The following is a 25,846-nucleotide window of genomic DNA, read 5'->3' as shown; positions in this document are numbered from 1 at the left end:
CTCGGGTTAAAAGGCTCTTCTCCCTTCCCCGATCTCCAGTTCTTATCTGCTGGGAGGCAGAGATCTAGGCCTGTGTACATGTACACAGAGGAGCCAGCCAGGGTGGGACCCCAGCCATGGGCACTGCAAGAACCCCAGGGCTCATGGGAGCATTTTAATGGAGTTCTGGGAGCCCAGACAGCTCCGTTCCGTCTCCATGCACCCAGCCTGTGCAGCAGCATCGGGCTCAGGCCTTACCCTTGCAGGCCGCTCCAGGTGAATCTCTGCAAGTGCGGATCATTCATTTAGCACATCATAGGACACATCTTCAGAGCTCCCTGCCAGCAATCCTTGTGGCTCTGGAGCAGGGCGAAACCTACGGGGCTTCTGCCTCTGTGCCCAATGGGAATAAGTGACTCACCTGAGGCAACGAAGGGCCAGAACAGCTATTGGAACACAGGCATCTTTAGCTCCCAGTGCTGGGCTCTGGCAAACCTCCTGGTTCACAGAGGGAGGTAGGGCCACCCGGGCACCGCTAACCACTACCTCGGCCTGGCCCGGAGGAGCTTGGATAGGCATTCTCCACTTGGACACACTGCGTGGAAAGGTGTTTCCGTGCAGGCAGAGCAGAGAGGACACAGGTGTTTCCACACGACACTGTCTCCACCTGCCATCAGCAGGGCTGGAGCGACTAAGAGCAACCAGCGCCCTGTCTACAGTAGCATTGCACCGGCGGGTGAACTGAAGACAGGGGAGAGAGGAGGGAGCAGCAGTAGCCGCGTTTGGCAGGTGCGCCTCTCAGCAGGGACAGGGCCCTCTCAGCAAGAATCACAGACTACACAGCTCCAACAACAGAGTTTATTAATAGGATTGAGCCTCCACCTGCAAATCAAAGCATTTCAAATGCCCGCCACAAGCTGTGTGGGAGTGACTTCCGCACACAAAGGATCAGGTGGGCCTAACCCCACACTGCCCGGCCAGCACCACCGTGAGAGGCTGAGTCAGGAGCTGAGAGTGCAAGGTGGGTTCTTAGTGTCTATGGGGACTTGCTCTCTTGCCCTGGTTCTCCTGGGGAGGGGGGGGTGGAGACCACAATTCTTCAGCCCTGGGGCCTGCCCCGTGCAGAGTGCACAGCAGGTGCCCTGCAGGGCGATGGGGAAGCACTGTCAACGCACATAAATACAGACATACGGTTAACAAAAATAGTATTAGAATATTCACAAGTGAGTAAAACCTACTCTCGGGTATTTACAGCAGAGCACAGGAAATATGTGCAAGGAGCAGGCACCCGCTAGGCTGTCGGGCGTGGACGCTGGACTCCCAGGAGGGGGGGGCGTTTCAAAAGCCAGCTTCACGTTAATGCTTCAGGGAGATGAAATGCCAGACAGGCACTAGCAGGGCCCAGCTCCCCCTCAGCAGCTTGCAGGAGAGAACAGGAGGTGCGAGGCTGCAAGCGGCGCAGACCCCAGCCCTGCCGCAGACCCATCCCCCCATGCGGAGGGAGGGCAGGGCACGTCCCTGTGCTAGGAGCAGGAGATGCCATGCCCTGCGAGGAGGTGAACGCACACTGGAGATGGAATGGCGGCAGGACCAGCATTAGACCAAACGCTGCTGTTACTCAGGCAAGCCCGAAAAACACGGCCGAGACTAGAGCCGGGCAGGTATCTGGCCGAGTGTGCCGCCACTGAGTGAGTGGGGAGCACTCCAGGGGAGTACCCGCCACCCTGGAGCTAGCAGGGGGCCATCAGCTGGCTCGGAATACTCTGGGGGGAGCTGCCCTGCTCACTGCTAGAGCGTGGCCAGACTTGGAACTCAGCGAAGTGGAACCATGAGGAAGGCGGGCGAGGCCCCTTCTCTCCCTTGCCAGCTGGGCTGCCCCTGGCCGTGCTCTGAGCTTCGGCTCTATTCCAGTGGCCAGGCTCCTCCATCTCCTCAGAGATCAGGTTCCTACTTCCCCCCGGCCCAGGGAAGAGGATGCCACAGCTCCCTGCTCCTGCTGGTTCCCTGTGGGGCAGCATTTGCCCCCACCGCAGTCTCGCTTTATTCCCCCCAACCTGCCAACCCGCCCAGCGGTGAGGAAAGACAGATGGACTCTGCGGCTACCCCAGAGGGTGTGCACAGGAAGGGGGCGGGGCAAGCGGTTCCATGACTGCTGGGGCGACCCCACTTAACTCCTGCCAGGCCCTGGGCAGAGCCGTGTTTACCTCTGCCCTTGCTGCAAGCTACTTGGGCAGCAGCCACCGCGGCTCTCCAGAGAGCGACGCTAGTAGAGGCAGGGAGCAATTAGAAGCCAAACGTAAACACCTTCCATGGGACTGCTGCTGACAGACACAGTGTTTTCTCTGTCCGTGACTCCCCCACCTGGCGTTAGCTAGGGGACTCCAAGCACGAAGAGCAAACTCAGGCATGCCTGGTCCCCAGAAGCGGGAAACCGAGTGGCTATTTCCTGCGCTTTGCAGCCCCGGGCCCATGCTTGGAGCAGCCACGTCTAGCGACTGCTGAAGGGAGCAGCTGAGCTGAGGAACGCGGGGTACCTGCTTGGAACGGTGGGGTGGGGTGCTCGGAGCATGTAGGGAAAAGTGGTAGCCTAGGGCAAAAGGGAAGAAGTCAGCACAGTGTAACTCACTGCAGAAATCTACATTCATAGGGAGAGAACAGCATGAGGATCCCGCTGCACCCATGCCTGGGAACACCGAGCTGGGCCTGACGCCTGTCCCAGCAGAGTGCCCTGAGTGGGGCACAGCCAGCGTAGAGACAGGGCCTTCGGCGCTGGAGCCAGACGCAGCGGGAGAGCAGATTCGGGCGCATGACTCTGGGAGGAGTCTCCTGCAGCACAGGGGAAGGATTAGGACCTTCAGGGCTGGGGAGAGACCTACTGTAAACTCTACCCCTTTACTAGACGAAATGGTCTGAGGTCTGCTAAGGGCAAACCTGGGGACCTGGCTGCACCTAACCTTTTCCTACCAGCTCCAGGCGCCGCACACAACAGCCAAGCAATCGCAGCACCAGCTGACCTCACGAACAGACTGCCCAGGTGGGGAAGCTGCATTGATGGTTAACAGCTCTGCCTCCCTGCCACGCCCACAGCTGGACATGCAGGGCATTCCTGGAACACCCCTCCAAGCACTGGGGGCTCTTCCTAGATATGTACAAAGCCTGCAATGACGGTGGGGCTGTGTAGAAAGGGCGGTGCTTGCCCCTAGAGCCTTACGCTAAACACCTCCACACACACACACACACACACACTTGTGTCTCCCCCCTAGCCACCCAGGGGGAGTATGTTTCCACCCACCCATCCCTGCTGTTTGGTGACCTGGGGCACGGGCTGGGGTCCCCAGCAGCCTATGGGGAGCAGCCTGCAGAACAACTGCCTTGGTCTCAGGGCTTTTAAAACCAACAGTAAGAGAAGATTGGGATAAAAGGGAGATGGCAGCACATGGGCCAGAAGAGATCTGTGGGGCAGGAGTCCCCGCCCTTTGAGCCGGGCTGCGGGCACGGGCGCTGCCCCTTGGAATGATCACGTTGCTCTGGAGTATAGCGTGACGGGTTTTTGCCATTTGCTGCGGGCCCAGGGGAGGAGTCAGTGTCCGGTTACTTGCGGCTCAGCAGAGAGCCCAGCAGGAGCACTCCTGCCAGAGTGGCCCCGGTCAGAAGCCACCTGTTGAACTGCTCCTGGCCTTTCCTGCTCTTGGCAGCAGCGTCATTCCCATAGAGATCCACAAAGCGCTCCTGTGGAGAGAGAGAGAGAGAAAGGTTAGGGAGCTGCAGAAGCGTGGGGGAGTAGAGGGGAGGCAGAGCTCACATTTAAACGCCAGACAATGACCAAATGCATGCTCCGTCTTGTGAGCAGGAGAGATGGGAGACGAGGAGATTCCTGAACTGCTGCTCCCCGGGGCACTCATCTAGGTCGGAGTCACAAGCCCTGTTCTCGAGTCAGGTGACTGCCCGAGGTGGGCCCTGCATGAGTTAGTAACAGTGTGAGGGCTCTGCACTGGAAAAGTCTGGCCTAGTCTGTCTAGTCTGCACTAGAAAAGCTTTGCTGGCCTTGATGTGCCAGCAAACCCTCCTGGTACAGACGCAGCTTATACCAACAAAAGACTGTTTGTGCCAGGAAAGCTTATACCGGTTCCCTGAATGAAACCCACAAGGTCATTCCCAAATGACGCCACACACCTCATTCACAGTGACTGGGCCTCCAGGCGCACACACCACGGCACCATTGCAAGTAGCCTCCTATGCTGAGCAGGGCATGAAATGGACTGGGAGATTCCCCCCAGTGGGGGGGGGGGAGGCTGGGCAATGCTGTGTTTCTTGTTCGCTGCTAGGGTGACCAGATAGCAAGTGTGAAAAATCGGGACAAGGGGTGGGGGGATAATAGGAGCCCATATAAAAAAAAGCCCCAAGTATCGGGACTGTCCCTATAAAATCAGGACATCTGGTCACCCTATTTGCTGCCTCGCCACATGCCAGTGACTGCTCCTTCACCCCCACACCTCTCTCTGCGTTGAGGAGAGCAGGTACTGACACAGATGCCTTCGAGCCTTGCTCGGCAGCAGTCAGGAGAACAGCCTCCTGCCCTGCTCTGGAAGAAGCTAGCTGAGCAGCAGCCAAGACACCCAGGAAATTCAGCTCCTTTTTCCTGAAGTTCCCCCACACCTACCCTGGTCACTGCCCTACAAGGCTGCAGAAAAATGCAGAACATGAGGGACTTGTGTGGATTAAAATACCTATTAAGAGTCTCAAGAACTCTGTCAGATTCGGCTGGAAAATCCAGGAGGACAATGTACAGATTCTGAGAACACTCACCAAGGACAAGACAATTGGATCCAATTTGCAGCACTGGGGAAAGAGAACAATGAGTGTGTTCCTGTTGCAGAAGGGTCTTGCAAAACACAGAGGAAGGGCATGTGTGCATCCACTTCCCAAGACACCGAAAATAACTCAAACGCTGAAAAAGAGAACGAGGAGCCTTGGGCAAAGCAACGCAAGCTACTGAAAGGCATCGGATGTGGAAGTTTCCTTTGAGAATCACCCTAATGCCTAGACAAATTGGGCTACCCAGGTTTAAAAAGGAAACAATTTCAGAGACACGCTAACGAACAGAGATCCTGCACCAACAACGTAACAAGGAAGAAAGCGCCTGCTACAAATACATTAGAAGTAAGAGGAAGACCAAGGACAGAGTAGACCCGTTACTCAATGAGGGGGGAAAGACAATAATAGAAAATGTGGAAATGGCAGAGGTGCTTAATGACTTCTTTGTTTTGGTTTTCACCAAGAAGGTTGGTGGTGATTGGACGTCTAAGAGAGTGAATGCCAGTGAAAATAAGGTAGGATCAGAAGAGGCTAAAATAGGAAAAGAACAAGTTAAAAGTTACTTAGACAAGTTAGATGTCTTCAAATCACCAGGGCCTGATGAAACGCATCCTAGAATACTCAAGGACCTGACTGAGGAGATATCTGAGCCATTAGCAAATATCTTTGAAAAGTCATGGAAGACGGGAGACATTCCAGAAGAGTGGAAAAGGGCAAATATGGTGCCCATCTATAAAAAGGGAAATAAGGGGAATTACAGACCAATCAGCTTAACTTCTGAACCCGGAATGATAATAGAGCAAATAATTAAGCTATCAATTTGCAAACATCTAGAAGATAATAAGGTGATAAGTAACAGTCAGCCTGGATTTGTCAAGAACGAATCATGTCATACCAACCTGATAGGTTTCTTTGACAGGGTAACAAGCCATGTGGATGGGGGGAAGTGGTAGATGTGGTATATCTTGACTTTAGTAAGGCTTTTGATATGGTCTCACATGACCTTTGTATAAACAAACTAGGGAAATACAACCTAGATGGGGCTACTATAAGGTGGGTACATAACTGGTTGGAAAACCATTCCCAGAGAGTAGTTATTAGTGGTTCACAGTCATGCTGGAAGGGCATAACGAGTGGGGTCCCGCAGGGATCGATTCTGGGTCCAGTTCAATATCTTCATCAATGATTTAGATAATGGCATAGAGAGAACACTTATAAAGTCTGCAGATGATACCAAGCTGGGAGAGGTTGCAAGTGCTTTGGAGGATAGGATTAAAATTCAAAATGATCTGGACAAACTGGAGAAATGGTCTGAAGTAAAGAGGATGAAATTCAATAAGGACAAATGCAAAGTACTCCACTTAGGAAGGAACAACCAGTTGCACACATACAAAATGGGAAATGACTGCCTAGGAAGGAGTACTGCAGAAAGGGATCGGGGGGTCATAGTGGATCACAAGCTAAATATGAGTCAACAATATAACACTGTTGCAAGAAAAGCAAACATCATTCTGGGATGTATTGGCAGGAGTATTGTAAGCAAGACACAAGAAGAAATTCTTCTGCTCTACTCCGCGCTGATTAGGCCTCAAGTGGAGTACCATGTCCAGTTCTGGGTGCCACATTTCAGGAAGGATGTGGACAAATTGGAGAGAATCCAGAGAAGAGCATCAAAAATGATTCAAGGTCTAGAAAATATGACCTATGAGGGAAGATTGAAAAAACTGGGTTTGTTTAGTCTGGAGAAGAGAAGACTGAGAGGGGACATAACAGTTTTCAAGTACATAAAAGGTTGTTACGAGGAGAAGGGTGATAAATTGTTCTCCTTAACCACTGGGGACAGGACAAGAAATAATGGGCATGAATTACAGCAAGAGAGATTTAGGTTCGCATTAGATGTTAGCAAAAACTTCCTTACTATAAGGATAGTTAAGCACTGGAACACATGACCTAGGGAGGCTGTGGAATCTCCATCACTGGAGCTTTTAAGAGCAGGTCGGACAAACACCTGTCAGGGATGGTCTAGATAAGACCTAGTCCTGCCATGAGTGCAGGGGACTGGACTCGATGACCTCTCGAGGTCCCTTCCAGTCCTATGATTCTATGGGTGCAGACTTTGCCCATTGTCTGCAGAGCCTTTGCTTTCCCATCTTGGCACCAGCAGCTCTCTGGCTGCCGCCACGAGGGACTTGTGCACTTTACATTCACACTTGCCATTTCTGCCAAAGGCTGGCTGGATTGTTAAACCTGTTTAATCTTTACCATATAAAACACGTGTAATGGTTTAATGTAATGGTTTAATGTTTAATGTAATGGTTTAATGTTCCAGGTGAAAGAGGCCAGAACAGCTTCTGAAAGGGAAGCACTGTGTAACTGCACTGTGAATGCTCTCTCTTCAGTGCATGTGTAACCAATACAGTGCTCAGCAGCTGAGCTGCCATCTTACTGTTGGCTCATTTCTGATTTGAGCTCCCCTCCCCGGGAAGGGTGGGGCAGAACTCCCAGTGAGAGATCAAGGGCGGAGCCCTAAACAGCCATCGGGTCAGGTCCCCAGACTGCAGCGTGGGCACATGGAGGCTGCCTAATGGCAGAGAGCCCCGGCCCTTCCGAGGGGCAGGATGGGTCAGCTCCCCCAGGCCTCAGTGACTCCTCCACAGATTGTGCCCCACTAGTGGGGCACGAGGCACTTCAGCTTCCTCCACAGAACAAGCACCAATTGCAGCTACTCCACCCAGCTGCCAGGCCTGGAGGCATTTACCCCTTCCACCAGGCGCACCGCGCCTACCGAGATCAGTGAACTACCCATTACACCCCCCCACCAGCAATATCTTGGGGACCTGCCAGAGGCTGCCTTTGACCAGGGCCCGGTACAGCACTGGCATGGTCCGTACCCAAAAGGAATCAGGAGTTTCTCAGCAGCCGAGTGTGGGGGAGAGGAGAAGAGGCGGAAGATTGGCATCTGTGTTCCCCCAGCAGGCCCTACTTACGTCAGCCTTCTTCAGGCAGGGGCACTGAACGGACACACAAGGCCTGCGCTCCCCACCCTGAACGGTGTGTAAAGAGGACAAAGGGGGAAGCACAGGACCAGTCATGAGAGAAGCGTGTGTCAGGGAGGGGAGAACACCACGAGTGCAGGACAGGAGGCGCACCACGCGCACTGAACTCAGGGAGGTGGGGGGTGGGCAGCAAGGAGACAGCTGAGCTTTGTCTGCTGGGGAGGCTGGACTGGGCAAACCATTCCATGACTGGAGCCCCATTTCCTACAGTTACTCTAAGAACCAACTCCACATGTCTGTTATTGTCTGCTCTGTGCCCACTCCTCTCCTCCCACCCACAGCTAGAGCCCAGTGGGACACACCCGCCCTTCTGGCGGCAAGCTCCACCACAGCCGTGCCCTGCATTCAGCATTATCAAGCTCCAGGAGTATTTCTGGGAAGCTGGGTGTTCTGGGACAACAAGATCCTTGGAGTTTCAGGGCACAGAGCAACCTGAGGCATCTACCAGGAATGCAGCCATTCAGGGCTCTGCCCGGTTCGTCCCAGCCCTGCACCTCCTGCCAACAGATGACAGGTTCCTGCCCCCCATCTGAATGTTGAAATACATGTAGATTTAAAGCGTGCCAGCACCGGAGGCCACTGGAGCCCAACTTCTCCTCCCACGACACAGAGAAGGGACAGGACAGAATCAGAGGGATCGTGTGGGGAGCAGCTGGGAAGGTAGTCAGGGGAGAGGGCAAAAGGCCACACTGGCTTGGATTTGGGGAGACCCTCGCCCCCTAAGGGACAAGCACTCTCACCGTGACCCCACCCACCCAACTGCATCAGTCCTGCACCACGAATGGCAGGATCCACCCTCTTCCCACAGCCCCCGCCCCTCCCTCTGCGGGGTCTGAAGCCCTCCCCTTGCTAGGCCACGCAGCCTGAGCACCACCCAAGCCACAACATCAAAGCGCTGTGCGCAGTGGTTATGGAGGGCTAAGGGGTTTTGCACTAGCACAAGTCTGCCCAGTGGGGCCGGGAGGCTCATTCCCTGAGCTGCACAGACATCCTCACCCATCTTAGAGCCCCCCGAAGACACAGGCTAGCCCTGGGGCTGCACGGAGTTGAGAGCAATGCATAGAGCAGGGGCCCTGGCCTGAAGGGACATTTCCAGTAGTCGCTGCAGGAAGGCAGCTTGAAGACATCCATGGCATCTCCTCAGTGAGATGTTCAGTCTGGCTAGAGAGCAGGCCCTGACTGCACGCCCAACCACCCAGCAGAGCCTTGCAGCAGCAAAGCCTGGTCTGCAATCCGAGAATGACTGAGGTAGGCCACACCCTCCCCTGAGCTGGTTCCCTGGAAGGGTCAGAGAGCTGGACAGGACCTCGAGAAGATGCCTTTCCAGGGCTGGGGAGTTTGCTGATAATCTGGGTCCAGAGCACATGGAAACATCAGCAGCTCTGCTAACCCGCCCAGGACACTAACTCCTTCCCACCTACCGAGACACTCCAAATCTCCAAAATAAGCCCCACAAGCAGAGCACCAACCCCACCCACAGGTACAGGGCTGCAATGCAGCCTGCAAGAGGTTCTTCCCAATACAGCAATACAATGTGGGCCAAATTTGGGCACCCCATGCCAAGTGCAGAATTCCCATTGGAGTCAACAGGAGCAATGGGCATTCACAAGGCTTTTGTTTAGATACCTCAGTATTAAGCCCAAGTCTGACCCTGGGGAGGGACGGGGAGATGAGAAACTCCTGCTGCAGAAGGTATACTGCTTCAGGTAAATGGCACAGCTGTCCATCAGAGACCCTGGGACCTGCCAGGGCAGGCGCTCTAATCCAAGAGCCACAGCAATCCTGGCTCTCATGGAACGAGGGGTCCAAGTTCAGTATGCAGCCAGACTACAGAAGAACTTTACCCCCGGCAGCCCTGAAGTTTATCAAGCATACCTGTCCATCAGATTAAAGCAGGAACCGGCCTGGCAAACATTTCCCAACACAGCATTCCAGAGAGCAGGGCAAATCTGAGGCTAGCTTTGTTCTTCTTCTAGCTCACTGGGTAAGTAAACAGGCCTGCTCCCCTGCTACGCACAAACTGCACTGCACAGAACTCAATACCAAAGAGGGCCAGCAAATGGGAATCGAAACGACAACAAACAACGGTAATGAGAGCTTGCAGCCGAGCATCTCCCCGCCCCGCCCCACAAGCAACTGATGGGCCCCAGACACAGATTTGCTCCCAGATCACTGCATGAGAAGCTAGCTCTGTGTCCTGGACGAACCTGACCTGGGCTGAGGGCCCTTTTCTTCCCCCACAGGAGCGGGGCTTGTATTATATTCAGATTGCCATTTTCCCAGCAGGATTTTTTCTTGAATAAATAAGGCTGCAGTAAGTCAGCCAGTCTGGAACAGCACAGATCAGCTTGGAGTGACCCTGTGTCTGTGTCACGCCTTATTGTGCGATGCACAGAAATCAGACAGGCGGCAGCTCACTGCTGAATCCCCTCCCGCTGCCTGAGCCTCTAGAGGGTTCTCCTGACTCCCACAGCTGTGCCAAGGAACTGCACGGAACACCTGGTAATGTCTCCATTACCAACCAGACAAGACAGCAAGAGACAAGCTGTGAGTGTTGCCATGGTCAGCTACGTGGGTTTCAGTTCCTAAGCTACAGCTGTGATCGACAAGTAGCTCAGCCAATCGCTTTTAAATTGGCTCCTCCCCACAAGTCATAGAAAATGCAGCTCACTTCCCCCCATTACTTAGAAGACGTGAAACATCCTCAAACCGTGTGGCTCCATCACAGCTCCTTGCAGAGTGTCCAGCCTTCCCAACCTTGCTGTGTGCACATGCTAAGGTTTTCACAGATGGCCAAATTCCAGCCTGGAGTAAGCAGGGATATGGGGATTTTCAGAGGCCCTGCGGCTTTGCACCTGCTTGCCCCAGGACTGAATTTGGCCTGAAGCCTCTCTCATTTGTCACAGACCCACCCTTTTGTGGGCTGCCACACGAGGCTGCTGCAGAGATTGATAAATGTGCAATTTCAAAAGCAAGTTTTTCAATGACCTGTTTGGAACAGATGGGGGTCATGTAAAATCCCAAGCGACATCAATTCTTGCTGTGGCCTGGAGCAAATCGCTTACCCTCTCTGCCTCAATTTCCCCCTGTAAAATGGGGATCATTTTACCTCTCAGGCACGTTAATGAGGACAAATTCATTCCTGTTTATATTGTACTTCAGAGCACCTAATAAGTAGTTCACGCTACGGCCAGCTGGAAAGGGCCCAGATCCAGGTGTCAGAGGGTCTCTGTGGCTGCATCTTCAGATACCCACTACTGCTGTTTCTCTGCTGGATCAGGTTGGTGACCTCTTTTCCCAAGTCAAACTTTTCACAACCCCCTTACATTCACTATAAAAGTCAGAGTAAAAACATGTAACAGTGATAAAAATAAGCCCCTATGGTGTATGTTGAGAGGCTCACAGAGAATAGTTGACCTTGAGGGCTCAGGGTGTGCGGGGAGGAACAAGATTTTTTTTTTAAACCTGAGATTGTTATAAAGTTTTCAACACCTTGCGACTGGAGTCTCCTGTTTGCCTTTCTTGTCCCCCTGGGGGCCATGACCTACTGATTGCAAAACACTGCTCTAATGAAATGAAATATTAGTGGACCTTAGGCACAAAGCATTCCCCGGCCAGCATGGACTCCTGCTAACTTATACCACGTGTCCCACCATGCCAGCCTTATTTTTCACTGTTCTATTGGGAAGGATGAACCAGATGTGTGTGACTATAATTCCCATCCATTTAGAGGAACACAGAAGGCTGATAGACCTAAAGTGAAACCTATCAGCTTCTTTGGGCCCTGCAGTCCTGTTATATTGTATCCCCTGCACCATTGCTGTGAGGAGCAGACAGGCCACTGATATGAGAATCCTGCCCAGAGAGAAAGAGATCAGGATTCTTGTATATTTCCAATGTCCTACCTATTCACAGGTGGCAGCGGGAAGGTCAGCGTGCTGTGTTTTTGATAATAGAGAAACCGAGCCCTGAATGTGTTGGCAGTTGTGCCCAGCTAACACATGGGGATGATAGCAATAGTGCTGAAAGTGGATAGATTTTCCCCTCCAGGACTGGTGTTTAAATGGTTGGGCATGTCAGCCTTAACAATGTCCCTTTCCATATAGAGAAGGGAAAGAGAAAGCATGCAGCCTCCAAGCATCTGTCTCATGCAGAGAGCTCGAGCTGGATGACAGGGAGCAGGCTCCAGATCCCAGGAATGGATATTTTAATGTATAAAGTGCCCTGTGAACAAAGTCTCTTTCTATTGATAGATATTGAAAGGCAGCAGGAGTGGGACAGAACACTGCACGCTTCTGTGTACTTCGTGCTGGCTTGGGGGTTCACATGACACAGGCATCAGTGGGGGTACACAAATACCGTCACATAAGAAAGGTTTTGAAAAGGGAGATGCATCCCAGGAGCAGACAATCAAAATTTTGGCCTTGCTCCATGCGAGTGACAGTTCAGCTCCCTTCTGTACCACGGACACCCAGTTTCTTCCTATTGGGGTCATTTGCTAGGACACACTCCCACAGATGTGTCCAGAGCACTTTGGGCTACAGGGTCAGAGGAAGCACTTTGCTCCCCAGGAATGGCTAGTTAATGATTCCCCAGCAAGATGCTGGGCAGGAATGCATAAGCTCCTCCCACTGCAAACAGCCATTCTGTGTGGATATGCGTGACCTTGCCACTCCCCAACCTCCATTCTGAGTGCATATATTGCCTCTCCCCCCTCCCCACCAAAGTGTCCCTGGTAACACAGTGTTTATTCAGAAGGGTCCATGCAGTCATTCTCTAGACTCACAGCCCAACAGTTCCCTGATCTGCCAGTTCTCCGCTGGGGCTGCCTCACAAGAGGACAGGGGGAAGTAAGAGACAAAGGCACTGTCTGGCCCTGGTCAGGTGCACTAGAGCCCTTTCCCTCCTTCCCTCCCTCCCGCTGCAACCCCGGATGCTGCAGTCTCCGTATCCTCTCAGGAAAACGCCAGACCTTTGTTTTTAGGGTGACCAATATTGCTATGTTTGGGGGGCGGGGGAAATCAAGACCGTGGAGATCCTTTTATTTAGCATTGGGCTCAATAAGGAAAAAAATCCTTGTTCCCCCTACACAGTCCCCAAGCACCCTCTTGCCCGGCTCTAATAAGGCTTCCAGGAAGGGGGGTGCGTTGTCATCAGGCAGAGTGGTAGCATGCCTAGGTAACTGACAAGCTGCCATATTTGCATAGATTTGCAGCACTAAGGGATTTAGACACAAGCACAGCACCAAAAACTGGCACAAAGAAACCAAGAAATAAGTCTTTCCACTTGGTAATAAAATCAACGGCCCCTCCCCCACAAGAAACACTGCAGCACAGACACCCTAGCAAACAGAACTGCTACAGGGAGCTAGGGAGAGGTCACCCAGCATAACGAAGGGCCTTCGCTAGGGCCCGAGAGATGAAGCAGACTGGCTTGGCAGAGTGCCGATAGGGCAAGCAGGCTGGCCTGGCATTTTGTTTCTAGTTTTGATAGTATCTGCCTCTGAGCCTGTGGAAATCCTTAGAATTCTTCTTGGAACTAGACTTGTTTTGAAACGCTTATTTCTAAGAAAAGAAAGTGTTTGCTGAGCAAGAGATAAATGGCATCTGGTGAATACATGGAGCTATCAGGCACTCCAGGCAGGGAGGGACAACACTGGAGGAGCATGGAGCACCCCTCCTCTTCCTCCAGAACTGGACAACATGCAGCTGGCAGGGCACTGAGGGCCGCCCGGCAGAGTGGCCCCTGTCCCTTTCCATGTTGATGTGCCTGGAGAAGCCAGAGAATTCTATGGAAGTCACTAATGCTCTCCATTCCAGCCACGCTGCATGGGGCTCTACCCCCATCCCACGCTCGGTTCCCAGACTCAGCAAGCCCAGACCGGGGGCAGGCAGGCAGAAGGGACAAGGCTGCTTTAGCTCAGGATTTGGTGGACACACTGGAGACTAGCAAAGTGCAGCTTACCTTCCAGTTCATGCACTGACCCAGGGCCTCGCTTCCCTTATACCTGAGGTCTAGCCCCCACAAGTGTCAATTTCAACCTCTTCAGTCCCCTGTTCTGGATCTCAGACTAGTCCAGACACGTCCAGATATTTCTAGCCTCCCCCAGTCACCTTTATCTGAGAGGAAATGTTTAGAATTCCTGAGTTGCTCAAATGATGACTCTCCGATAGCAACAGCACTTACAAAGAGGCTCACAGTCAGTCAGTACTGGCTTACCCCAGCCTCCCAAGGGTAGATTGTTTTACAATCTCTCTGCATTTCACACATCCCCTTCTTCCCCCCCACCCAAGAGGCAACAGATACACTAACAAGGATGGGGCAGTAGGTGACAGTGAAATATAATAGAAGCAATTATGCCAATAGGTAGTGAGGTATCACCTCACCTCCAAGCCATCCAGGAACCATTCACTGGTTCAGCAGTGCAGTTCAGCATCTCTCTGTATTTGTTTTTGCCACCTTCACCCTCCCTGCTGGTCAGAAGACATTGTACATACACAGAATCAGATTCACAGCCCGTACTCCACTCCATCAGCTCCATTCACCACCTGACCCAGCACAAAAGTAGAAGGGATCCTCATTCCCCTCCACAGCGCTGAAAGCATGATACCCATCTTACACCTACACTGAGCTTGGCCTCCTGAAGGTCCCACAACACTTTGCATATCTGTTTAAATGTGTAAAGCAGGCAGTTACTGATCACTTCACCCACCATAAAATGCAGCCACCTCTGGGGTGAGATGCAGCAGCTGTTTAAACAGTGCCAACAATGTCAACTGGGTGTGAAGGAGGTATCTCAGTAGATAACCATATTCTATCAGATTTGAAATTCGGCCAGGACACTGGCATTCACATCCCTATCTGGAGACTGGTGGGGACTAGTGCTTGAAATGTACCAGTAGTACCGACCCTGTGAGCTGGGTTAGTTTCATTCTCTTGTGTCTAGGTAACTATCTGAAACGCTAACACTAGACAGGTGGGAAGGAAATTAGTTGCACTCTCTATAGTGAAATTGGGGACAGGGCCAAGTGAAGCAGACCAAGTTCCTTTTTCAAGGTACAAGCAGGATTCAGCGAGTAGCAGTGATCCATGAGGACAGGTGAGGGAAGCAGATGTAGGGGGATAAACCCTGTCTAAAGAAAAGGAGTACTTGTGGCACCTTAGAGACTAACCAATTTATTTGAGCATGAGCTTTCGTGAGCTACAGCTCACTTCATCAGATGTATACCGTGGTATACATCTGATGAAGTGAGCTGTAGCTCACGAAAGCTCATGCTCAAATAAATTGGTTAGTCTCTAAGGTGCCACAAGTACTCCTTTTCTTTTTGCGAATACAGACTAACACGGCTGTTCCTCTGAAACCCTGTCTAGTCTCTTTGGGCAGCAACAGATTGTCTGAGCCATGGCTGGGATACAGAGGAGAGCAGGGCAGTTAATAGGGGGAAAAAGGGGTTTGGGTACCAAGACAGATTCCTTGATGTGGCATGGCTGAAGTGCGCCAGCATGCGAATGGGTCACTTGGCTCTGTACAGCAGAGGAGTCCCTCCGGTCGCAGAGGAAGTGTGACAGATGACAGGGAGGGACTCCTCTGCTGTATCTTTGCAGAGCTAGTCTGGGCAGGGTTCAGAAAAAAACTCAATGGCCTTTCATACAGAACATTCCATGTGGAGGAAACAGGCAACAGACCAGCCCAAGGGCCACACCTTCCACCTAGCAATGCCATTGTCACACCTGCTTATTTACAGCCCATGCCTGTAAGGCAGGGACTGTTCCAACCCAGTGACTAAACACACAGCGGGGTGACCACCATGCACACAGCTCTCTCTGCCACCCCAACAAGATCTGCTTGGGAAATAGGGTCATAAAAGAGCAGTGTACCATTAGAGAAAAACACCCCAAACAGTTCAGCAAATACAGGAGGCTTCTCTTTCAAGAGTCTCAAAGCACTGTCTAAATATAAGTTAGCTCTCAAAACCGTCCTATGATGCGGATCACTATTATCCCAGATGGGGAAACTGCACATAAAGCAGTTTAAGTGACCAGCCCAGAGTCACATGACAGTCTGTGGCAGAGCTGGGAACAGAATCCAGGGCTCTTGACACCCAACTGCTGGTGTTTAGCCACAGGACACTGTTCCCCTCAAATGAGGCGCTCGATGTTTCTAGTATACCCGTAACTGTAACTGTTACAGCTACAATACCTATGATGCACCCCAGCCACCGGGCAGAAGCTGCCATTAGAATTTGGATTAATGTGCATTTGGGAATGGTTTCATACAGAGACGAGCAAGACAAGGTATGGAATAGGAAACACCCTGGTGCAGCAAAGCCCAGGAACAGCAGCTGCCCTTTACCCAACTCACCACGTGGGATTGGCATGTACAAACCTGCAGATGAAGCTCAATGGAGAAAAGCACTATCAGAAAAACTGAAAACAGGAGTATTCCCAAAGGCTGCTGCTAGAATCCTGTGAACACAGCTCAGCGGGTCCCCACGTGACTACTAGAGCCCAAGAGAGATCCCCGAGGTCCCCTGCTCTGTCTCTCTCCACCATGGAACCGGACAACAGGCTGCAAACCTCACAAGCCCCCGGCATCTTTGTATAGCTGCTCAGACACCCCTCAAAGCCTGGACCTGAGTGTCAGGCAGCAGCAATGTCCAAGCAGTTGTAACTGCCAGTGGCACACAGCACCACCCTTGCAATCAAAATATTTCAGAAAATATGCCACCTTCCCCCGTCAGGAGAATCTGACATCAGAGAACAGGCCTCAACCCCTCTCCGGAGCTGCTCCACACAGGAGGCTTTGCTGTTCCGCCCCTAGTGTTCTTTCAAGTGCTTTGTCAGTAACTCACTGCCAACTTCCATGGCGAGTGGGGGGAGACACAAGCAGACTCTGCAGGTGCAAATGTTTCAGGGACTCCGTTTTAACTGTTATGCAAATGACTGACCTACATGGAAGCAGCTGGTTAATTTCAATTACAATAGCAGGGAATTCTGGGTGATGTGAACCCTGAGTCCCCAGCAAACACTGTCAAACTCGGCGATGTTGTGACCCAGAGCTGAGTAGAGATAAAACCTAACCCCCCCCCCCCACCACACACAGCAGGACACCAGCTAGCATTAGGTAAGGCACACAGGCTGTCCCAGTTTGCGTAAGGGCCCCAGCCAGACTGGGTACTGGAGTGGGAAGTACGACGAACCTGCAGAGTTCAGTGCACACTATGGCCAAAGCCAAACAACTTTGCTAAACAGAGACAGCCACTAACACATTCCATTCCTAACCCTGCTGCCAGGGACGCTTGTCAAACTGGTTTCGTCACCAGCTTCACAGAGCCTGCAATGTGCTTGCACCACTCGAGACGACAAGTGCTCACCAGCAATTCCAGCATTTCCCAAATGTGTCAGAGGGGCTATCCAGAGAGCTGCAGCCCCTCTCTGCATCCCAGGAGTCAGCCTGGCCTGCTCTGGGCATGGCAGAAGAGACTGGAGAGGACAGAAGTGTTCTCTCTATTGCGAGGCAATCAGCCATCAGATGAAACATTAATGCATAGCAAAACAAGAGCTGGCATGAATGACTAATCCACTTGCATCCAACTTTCATCAGTGAAAGTTATTCTCTCAGAATCATCGGGGCTGAGCCATAGACCAGAACCAGTACCAGGAACACACCGGCGAGGGAGAGCTGGGAACCATGAAGCCATAATACAAAAGCACAGTGAGGAACATGTAGGTCGAGCTGGATCCACGCAGGAGATTAGCACCTGCTGGGAATGGGATTGCATTTCGGTGGACTAACCCATTTAATGCCTTTTGGAAAAACAGTCTCTATGCGGCTTCTCCCCACTGGACAGATGGTGTCTGAGCCCCAACAGGGCAGACCAGTCTGCTGGCCTTTGGTGAGAGAGGCACATGTTAGGGGCAGTGGGAAGACTCCTTGCTCATGTCAGAGCTATCTGAAGCCTAGAAGATATTAGGCTGTGTGCCTAGCGAGGCTGCTGTGTAACACAAGCACCTCCTTTTGGGGGAGACCATGCCTACAGCACGTGGTGCCCAGAGAGAGGAACGGATCCGCATTTTCATCCAGCCACACTCTTCGCCCCCAAGCATTAAGAAAGTTCCTGTGTCCTGGTAGAACTGGGTATGAGGCAACAGTTTCTGCAAGGAGGCAGCTTTTGCAAAGACACAACCTTTGGGCTTCACTGGACCCTGACACCATGACCACATTCCTCATTCTCTGGAGCCAGAGCTGGGGCGCGCCCTACAGTGCTCTCAAGCCCGTAACCAGAGTGCAATCTTGTCATTTCTTAAGCATCTCCCCAGACTGAGAGGCTGCATGCAAGAACATGCTCCCGTTCCTCTTGCTCCCCCACAAAAAACATGCCTTGGGAAAATGGTCAGGTTTGGGAACAGACAAGAAATCAGGACCCGCTCCTCCTTCCACATACGGACCCACTCCAATTTTAAATAGACTGTCTCAGCCCCTCTCTCTTGGGTAAGTCCCAGGGACCCTTTGAGCAGACCTCCTCCTCCCACACCGCCCTGGGATGGAGCCGGAGAAGGGGAGGGAGATGCATTCATTTAGTTCCTGTTAATCCATGTGAAGTCTCAAGTGATTCAGCCCATGAAGTCACTTAGCAAGAAACCTCCTGACCAACAGGAACTACTGCAGCAGGAGGGCTCCTTTGCAGCACTCTGCTCTGGGCCTTGTCACACACTGGAAGCAAATAATTGTTTAATCCAAGAAGATATTGGTGAGCCACGTCATTTCAGGATGGAATAAGAATAACCAAGCGCTTATGGCCACAGGTTTACAGGCGTTCAAATCAGATGCCCTCAATACACAAAGCTGGGGCTTCACTTGACGGATACTCGTGATCATCTGCACACAGCCTCCATTTCCTGGCCAGGGATCACTAGCCAGCACAGCTAGTCACTGCCTGAGACAAAAGCGTTACCACAGCTTTCCCGCCAGTGGAATGCCATTAATCTGCTCCCACTGAAGCCAATGGCAAAACTCCCATGGACTTGTGAGTGGGCCCAAGATCATGTCCAAAACACCAGTGAAATGGTCCAGAAGGGGCAGAAACCATCCGAGTGGAAGCTGTCCTGATGCTCCCCTCCTCTCTGCACTGACCAGTCCCAGCATGCAGCAGTCAAACAAGCCCTTCCTCTAACTCCAGTGCACACAATGGTAAGCCTGGCAGCTCACTCCCATGTGTGGCTGGGTGTTGAGACCCTGTGCTTCCCTCACCTTTGCTCTGTTTAGTGTGGAGCTCTTTGCTTCAGGTGAAGGACTGCACTGGTATCAACAGCAGTGGAGGAGGGAGAAAGAGGGGGAGGAGAGATCTTTCATTCTTCTCCCCCCTTTGTCCCCACTCTGTAAGGGGCCTCCAGGTGCTCAGACACCTGTGCTGTCAAACAGACAGTTCTGTCCATTGCCCCCTCTTCAGCCCAAGCATACGATTCTATTTCCAACCAACAAGTCAACCCAGCCTGCACCTGCTGCTTTCGTCACAGGCAAGGCACCTCACAGTACGCTATACATATCCATCCCTTCATGCACAGTTTACAACAGCGACAGAATCCTGCTTCAGAAGCTCTGGCTGCATGTTGACCTCCCTCAGAAGTCCAAGTTACAGAGTAGCTCAGCTCCTCTGATGCAAATGTTACCTCCAAGTCTCTGCTTCCCAAGTCTGAATGGCAACTGGAGGCCAAGTACTTGGGGTAAAGAGAAACTGGCTGCTCTTTGTTCTATGATCAGGCTGTCCCGTGAACTAGACCCAGCGTACTGCCCTTCTTTGTGCATTCTGTTCCCTCTCCAGTCAGGTGCTGCTCCCCCCAAAAAAGGACACTGACACTCTCATACTGGGAGAGAGAAGAGGCTGCAAGTTAGTCCACAGGGTATAAAGCCCACTGCAATCAGGAGAGCAGATTCAACTCCAGGTTCATTCAACTCTCCGCTCCCTTTAAAAGGGGGAAAAACAAACACCACCACCACTGCATTCAAATAATCCCAGAGGCAGCAGGAACTTCTCTGGTTAAAACTCCGAAGAGGCCTTTGAATTCCATCCACTCCTCCCTCCCTCCCCTTGAGGCAGGTGCCAGCACTGAGGGCATTTGGGTCCCCATTAAAGGGATCCTAAGAGACAGCAGTGGATCAGTACACGTGAGCACGTGCCTGGGAGAAAACACGTGCGGATGTAAAGATGCTGGCTGCATGGAGGAGCTATGCTAGGCGTTTCTTCCTGGAGGTTGCCCTTCCCAGCACTGAGCGCTCCTGTATTCGCGCTCTATCTAAAATAAACACAAGGATAAAAATAAGTGAAATGCCTAAAAATAAAAAACAAAGCAAGCAGTTTTCTGCACCATAACTAGGTCACCCAGCTTGCCAGCATGCGAGTTGTGGCAGAAGGCACACAACCTTACAGGCCTCCTGAATTCAAAATCAACATGTCTCTCTTCAAATTTTCCCGTCACGAAACCCACACCTGCTCCCCAGTAACCCCCAGCTGGAGCCATCTGTTAACGGTTCTGCCCTCCAGTCAGCTTAGGCTGTTTTGCTTGTGTGGCAAACTGTAACCTTATCCCCCCACCTGAACGCTACAACAACGAACACTGCCCCAGAGGACACAACTGAAGCTGCCCTGTGCGTTCAGACGAGGCCACACTTCCTTCTTTAGGAACAGACCGATGGGTCTGATGCTGTGAAGTGGAGAGAGCTCTCGCAGGTCCAGCTTTAAGTGCACGCCACAGGGCAAGAAGGTCTTGTGCCAATAGACTGTCATTGTCACTGGCACAGCATAGATAGGACCAGGGGAGTTCTGGGAATGTTCAGAGACAAACTCTGGCCCTGGAGAGGAAAGCTAAACAGACAATCCCAGGTCCCATCCCAACCAAGGCGATGTCTGTGAGGGACCAAATGCTTCCCTTCCCTGTTACCAATGTTAGTCTTTAGCCACTTCAGAACAAAGGGTTTTCCATGAGCAGCATCCCTGCCAGAAGGGGCAGCAGGAGAGAAAAGCACCACCCAGCAGAGAGAAGGCCACTTAAGCATGCCCTGGAGGATGCCAACAGCAGTTACAGCTCCTACTGCCATCAGTATACAGATCATCACAGAGGTGGGGAGACATCTCTACCTAGCAATTCTGCTGTTATCTCAGAAACAACCAGCATCAATCAGGGATGGCTCCCACTTTTGTCATCAGACTTTGTTAAGGTTCTCGGATGAGCCCATCCTCATTCCCACCTCCCCTCCCAACCCTGCCAATCCAGTTTCTCCCAGGACTGGTTAGGCTTAGTAGCTGCTAGGGAAATAGTTATTTGCCCTAGAGCAGTGCCCCTGGTTCTCTCAGAAGGGGACTCTATTCCCACAGCATTCCTACTTTCACTCAACAACATGGCTGGGGGGCGGGGGGGAAAAGAGCAAAGAAGAGCTGCAAAGGCCCTGAAACATCACATCACGGCTCAGCCTCCACACCACCACACTGAGCCTCCACCACACTCCCCCCGAGGGCCTACTGGGTGCATTCCCATTTGGATTATATAAAGGGAGGCTTATGTAGTTTCTGACATCCAGTTAGGGATCCAGAAACAAGGTGTGTGCATGTCAGGCACATGCATAGAAAGCAGCAATTTCCATGGTGTGAGTGAGGGCTCACCATTCCCAACCCCTCTGGCTGGGTCAGACAAGGCATCTCAATAACACAGACATGCAAAGACCCTGGGCAGCTCACAGTCGGGGCCTGAACTCCAATTTCAAACAGCACCAACAGACCAGGGGAACTAAAGTTAACGAAAACAGCTGAGAATCGGTAACAGTGAAAAATAGTTTGGAAATGCATCTTAGGGTATTTTTAAAGTACTTTGTTTTTTGAATCCCAGGATCTCAGAGAACTTTACAAACATGAATTTTCACAGTCCACCCTGCAAAGTAGGGAAGTGTTATGCCCTTTTACTGAGGTCCAAAGGAGATAAGGGACTTGCTCTGAGTCACCGAGTAAGTCAGTGACAGAACAAGGCGGTGAGAGATCAGGAGTTCTGACATGCAAATTCCTGCTTTGATCACAGACCTTCAAAAATGTAATCAAATCGTACAACACAGAGAGAGACGCTGCATAGGTAAAAGATAGGGAGAGAAGAGAGGCAGAAACTGAGGAAGTGGGGTGAAGAGTGAAAGTCTGCAAAGATTTCTTTCCATCTTTCACTTTTTAGCAGGCAGGAATTCTGCTGCTGGGCTGGGACAGGAAGCAGCAATGGAAGTCATTCCAATGGCATTTCCTGAAGAGCTGTACAGAAAAGCCTCCCACCTCTGAATCAGTTTGAGAAGATGCCAAAGGTCTGCACACTGAGCAGAGATCTCAAACAATCCCACTGTTCAGACTGCCCCTATCTGCAACTAGCCACCCTCTCTTTCCACCTGGTACTGAGTTAGTCTTCTGCGGGAACTGATCATCATGATTGCAGGGAGTGCCTGGATACACCCTCCCTGCTCCACACAAGTGTGACTGAATCTGATGGAAGAGAAGACAGAATCTTCAGGGCTTCAGCTGGGAGAGAAGAGAACCATCTGGTGTTCAGAAAAATATTTATTTAACCCAGGCAGGTGATGCCTAGAGAGACATCTTTCCCCAGCCCTAGATAGCATGCAGAGTAGATGAATGGGTGGGATATTTGTTTGGAAGACAGGAGGAGCAAAGAAAATAGGGAAAGCCAGTTGCCTGATAATGCAGGAGCCTTACAGTTAGAGAGCACTTCTCTGTCACAAAGAGGGAAAACGTGCGTTCTCAGAGAAGACCCTAAAGCGGTCTGTGCACCTGGAGATACCATCCTTTGTCCAAGATGTCATACTGACAACTTATGGCCATTAAAGATCCCATGGCACTTCTGTATAAGAGAATGAATATTAATTTTGGTACCCTAGCCACAGTCCAGTTTGCATAATTGTATTTGACCCACATGGATTTCCCTTGTAACTTAATAAGAATATGGTATTCTTCTATTTTGGTATTTATACTGTGCTCATCACTGTGGTACCCAAGTACCTAGTCTTCATTCCATGTCTTTGAGCTGTTTTACAGTGTTGCTGTGTGTTAAATGACTACATTCCACCCAGAGATAGCTGCATTTCCTTGAAAAATGTAGTGGATTCTATAAAGCTCTTTTAAACATATAATATACCTATTTGAATCAATGCTTACTCCAACAGGAGTTAATCTCACAGTGTTAACTACACACCAAATCTTGGTTATCCAAGCTGTTTGATCAGCCAGTGAACCTCTCACTGCCCGAGCAGAAAGGTCTAAATAGGCATAATTAAAGATACAAACTCCATTAGATGGCAATGGGAGTCCTACATGCTAGGAACAGAGATCGGCATACCAGGATAGGAGGGCTTGAGATCACATCTGGTTTGTTCATCCAACCCAAGCAGGGATTTAGCATCTGCACACAAAAAGAAAAGGAGGACCTGTGGCACCTTAGAGACTAACGAATTTATTTGAGCATGAGCTTTCGTGAGCTACAGCTCACTTCATCGGATGCATGCAGTGGAAAATACAGTGGGGAGATTTATATACACAGAGAACATGAAACAATAGGTGTCACCATACACACTGCAAGGAGAGTGATCACTAAAGGTGAACTGAAAAGGAGTACTTGTGGCACAAGTACTCCTTTTCTTTTTGCGAATACAGACTAACAGGGCTGTTCCTCTGAAACCTGTAAAGGTGAACTATTACCAGCAAAGGGGGGGGGGGGACGACACCTTTTGTAGTGATAATCAAGGTGGGCCATTTCCAGCACTTGACAAGCACTTCTGAAGAACAGTGGGGGGAGGAGGGGGGGAGAAGGAATGAACATAGGGAAATAGTTTTACTTTGTGTAATGACCCATCCACTCCCAGACTCTATTCAAGCCTAAGTAGCTTATGCTCAAATAAATTGGTTAGTCCCTAAGGTGCCACAAGTACTCCTTTTCTTTTTGTATCCAGTTTGCAAATTAATTCCAATTCAGCAGCCACAAACTCTACCACTGAGTCCACTCGAGCAGTCTCTAAGAGAACAAGATGAATGCCTCGACATGGTTATTCCCAATCCCCACAGTGGAATAGCAATCATAGGAGTCAGAGTAACAGCCGTGTTAGTCTGTATTCGCAAAAAGAAAAGGGGGAGGGGGGAGAAAACCTGGATTTGTGCTGGAAATGGCCCAACTTGATTATCATACACATTGTAAGGAGAGTGATCACTTTAGATAAGCTATTACCAGCAGGAGAATGGGGTGGGGGGAGGTATTTTTTCATGTTTTGAGTGTATAAAAAGATCTTCTACACTTTCCACAGTATGCATCCGATGAAGTGAGCTGTAGCTCACGAAAGCTTATGCTCAAATAAATTGGTTAATCATAGGAGTAGACATGAAGAGGAGCAAAAAGTCTGACTGTAGGGTGAGATGCAATGTCTCAAGTTTTCTCTCTGAAAGCAGAGGGTGTATGCAGAGCACAACTTGCTGTCATACGACAAGTGTCTGTGTCATTTCCCATCATTCAAAAAAACCGACAATTAGAAAATAGACTCTCCATAATCATATTTTCTAGACGGTTTTCTCCACAAAGCACCACAAGACTCCATCCTGCTGCAATGCAACTCAGCAGGACTTTGTCCAACCTGGCTACCATTTAGCATCTGGAAAATCTGGGTTGGGCAGGTCAGAGGAAGGGGGAAGAGGTTTCATCTAGTCCATCCCTCTTCCAGTGATGTCCAGTTTTTCAGACTTCAGATAATTTTATTGGCATTATTTTTCTTGAGAAAATATTCCACTATTGCATACAACTAATAGTTCTTTCCAGTGAGAAATCTGAACCCTAACCTTTCCTTTGGTGAATCTTCACCCATTACTTCTCATTATACTCCCCTGAGCCATCCTCAATTTCTTTGCCTCCTTGGTGTTTACATGTTAAGCATCCAGGAAATCAGTACTTTAGGGAACTGTCTGCGTTACTCCAATGGGACAAAGCTCAATGCCCCAGTCAAGAGACAGGACAGTCAGCATCAGCAAACAGAAGTATATTCTCCAGTTCCCACTTATTCATGGAATTGCACAGATGTTGCCAGAACCCTCAATTCCAGCCTTTACTTTCTGACCAGATCTCTATTAGAAATGTAAATGAGTCATTCATCATGAATCACGCCCAGCCTTTACGGAGCTCTCAGAAAAGCATTATTAACGCCCACTCTAAAAAAGCAAGGATTTCACTCTGATCATGGCACCCTGGCCCTCCATCCCAAGCATCACAGCAGCTCTTTCTTTTTCACCAGGACCAGGAAAGCAGGAACTCTTACCCGAAAAGACTGTCTGGTATTACTCCTGCCCTCTCTCAGGGATTGGCAGGCAGTAAAATGCTGTGATTCTCTAGAAAACAAATTTCAGAGTGGTAGGTAGCTGTGTTAGTCTGTATCAGCAAAAACAACGAAGAGTCCTTGTGGCACCTTGTACTGTATGTTCCACTCCATGCATCTGATGAAGTGGGTTTTAGTCCACGAAAGCTTATGCCCAAATAAATGTGTTAGTCTCTAAGGTGCCACAAGGACGACTCCTTGTTTTTTCTAGAAAACAAACTATTTTGATACATACCAGGAGCAGGCCAGCCAGAACTTGCATTCCTCTGTTTGAGATTTGGCTATGGCACCTTTTTGTGAATGGGCCAGGCAATAGCTGCTCAGCATGCACCATACACACTGTAGGTGAGCAGTAACCCTGCGCAAACAGGACAGTGACAGAGAGATTACTCCATCATTGGGCCAGGAGGAGCACTCACTGGTTAAAGGCTCATGGCAGAACTACCTAGGAAGAGGCCAATGGTTCCTCTCTGCACCTAGAAGCAGGGGAAGGTGAAACAGAAGATAACCATAACCCTCCACCCCTATTAGGATGGCTGAACTTTTACAAACAGTTGTGATGCAATATTAACATTAGCACCAACGTTAGCAGCAGCAGAGCTGA

At 50.7% G+C, this 25,846-nt stretch overlaps 1 protein-coding gene across 3 annotated transcripts in view; it reads right to left on the bottom strand.

Moving 5' to 3' along the window:
* Nucleotides 1–823: 823 nt before the first annotated feature.
* BCL2L1 (BCL2 like 1) overlaps nt 824–25,846 on the bottom strand; it is a 32,058-nt gene continuing 7,035 nt past the window's right edge. For all 3 annotated transcript variants that reach the window (XM_048820845.2, XM_075118649.1, XM_075118648.1), the window contains one exon: nt 824–3,708. In XM_048820845.2, the coding sequence (XP_048676802.1) occupies nt 3,571–3,708 (138 nt within the window). In that variant the 3' untranslated portion in view covers nt 824–3,570. The remainder of the gene's footprint in view (nt 3,709–25,846) is intronic.

The sequence above is a fragment of the Caretta caretta genome, chromosome 13 (genome assembly GCF_965140235.1).
Source record: "Caretta caretta isolate rCarCar2 chromosome 13, rCarCar1.hap1, whole genome shotgun sequence".
NCBI classification, from domain to species: Eukaryota; Metazoa; Chordata; order Testudines; family Cheloniidae; genus Caretta; species Caretta caretta.
This window is presented reverse-complemented; position numbering and strand designations above follow the sequence as displayed.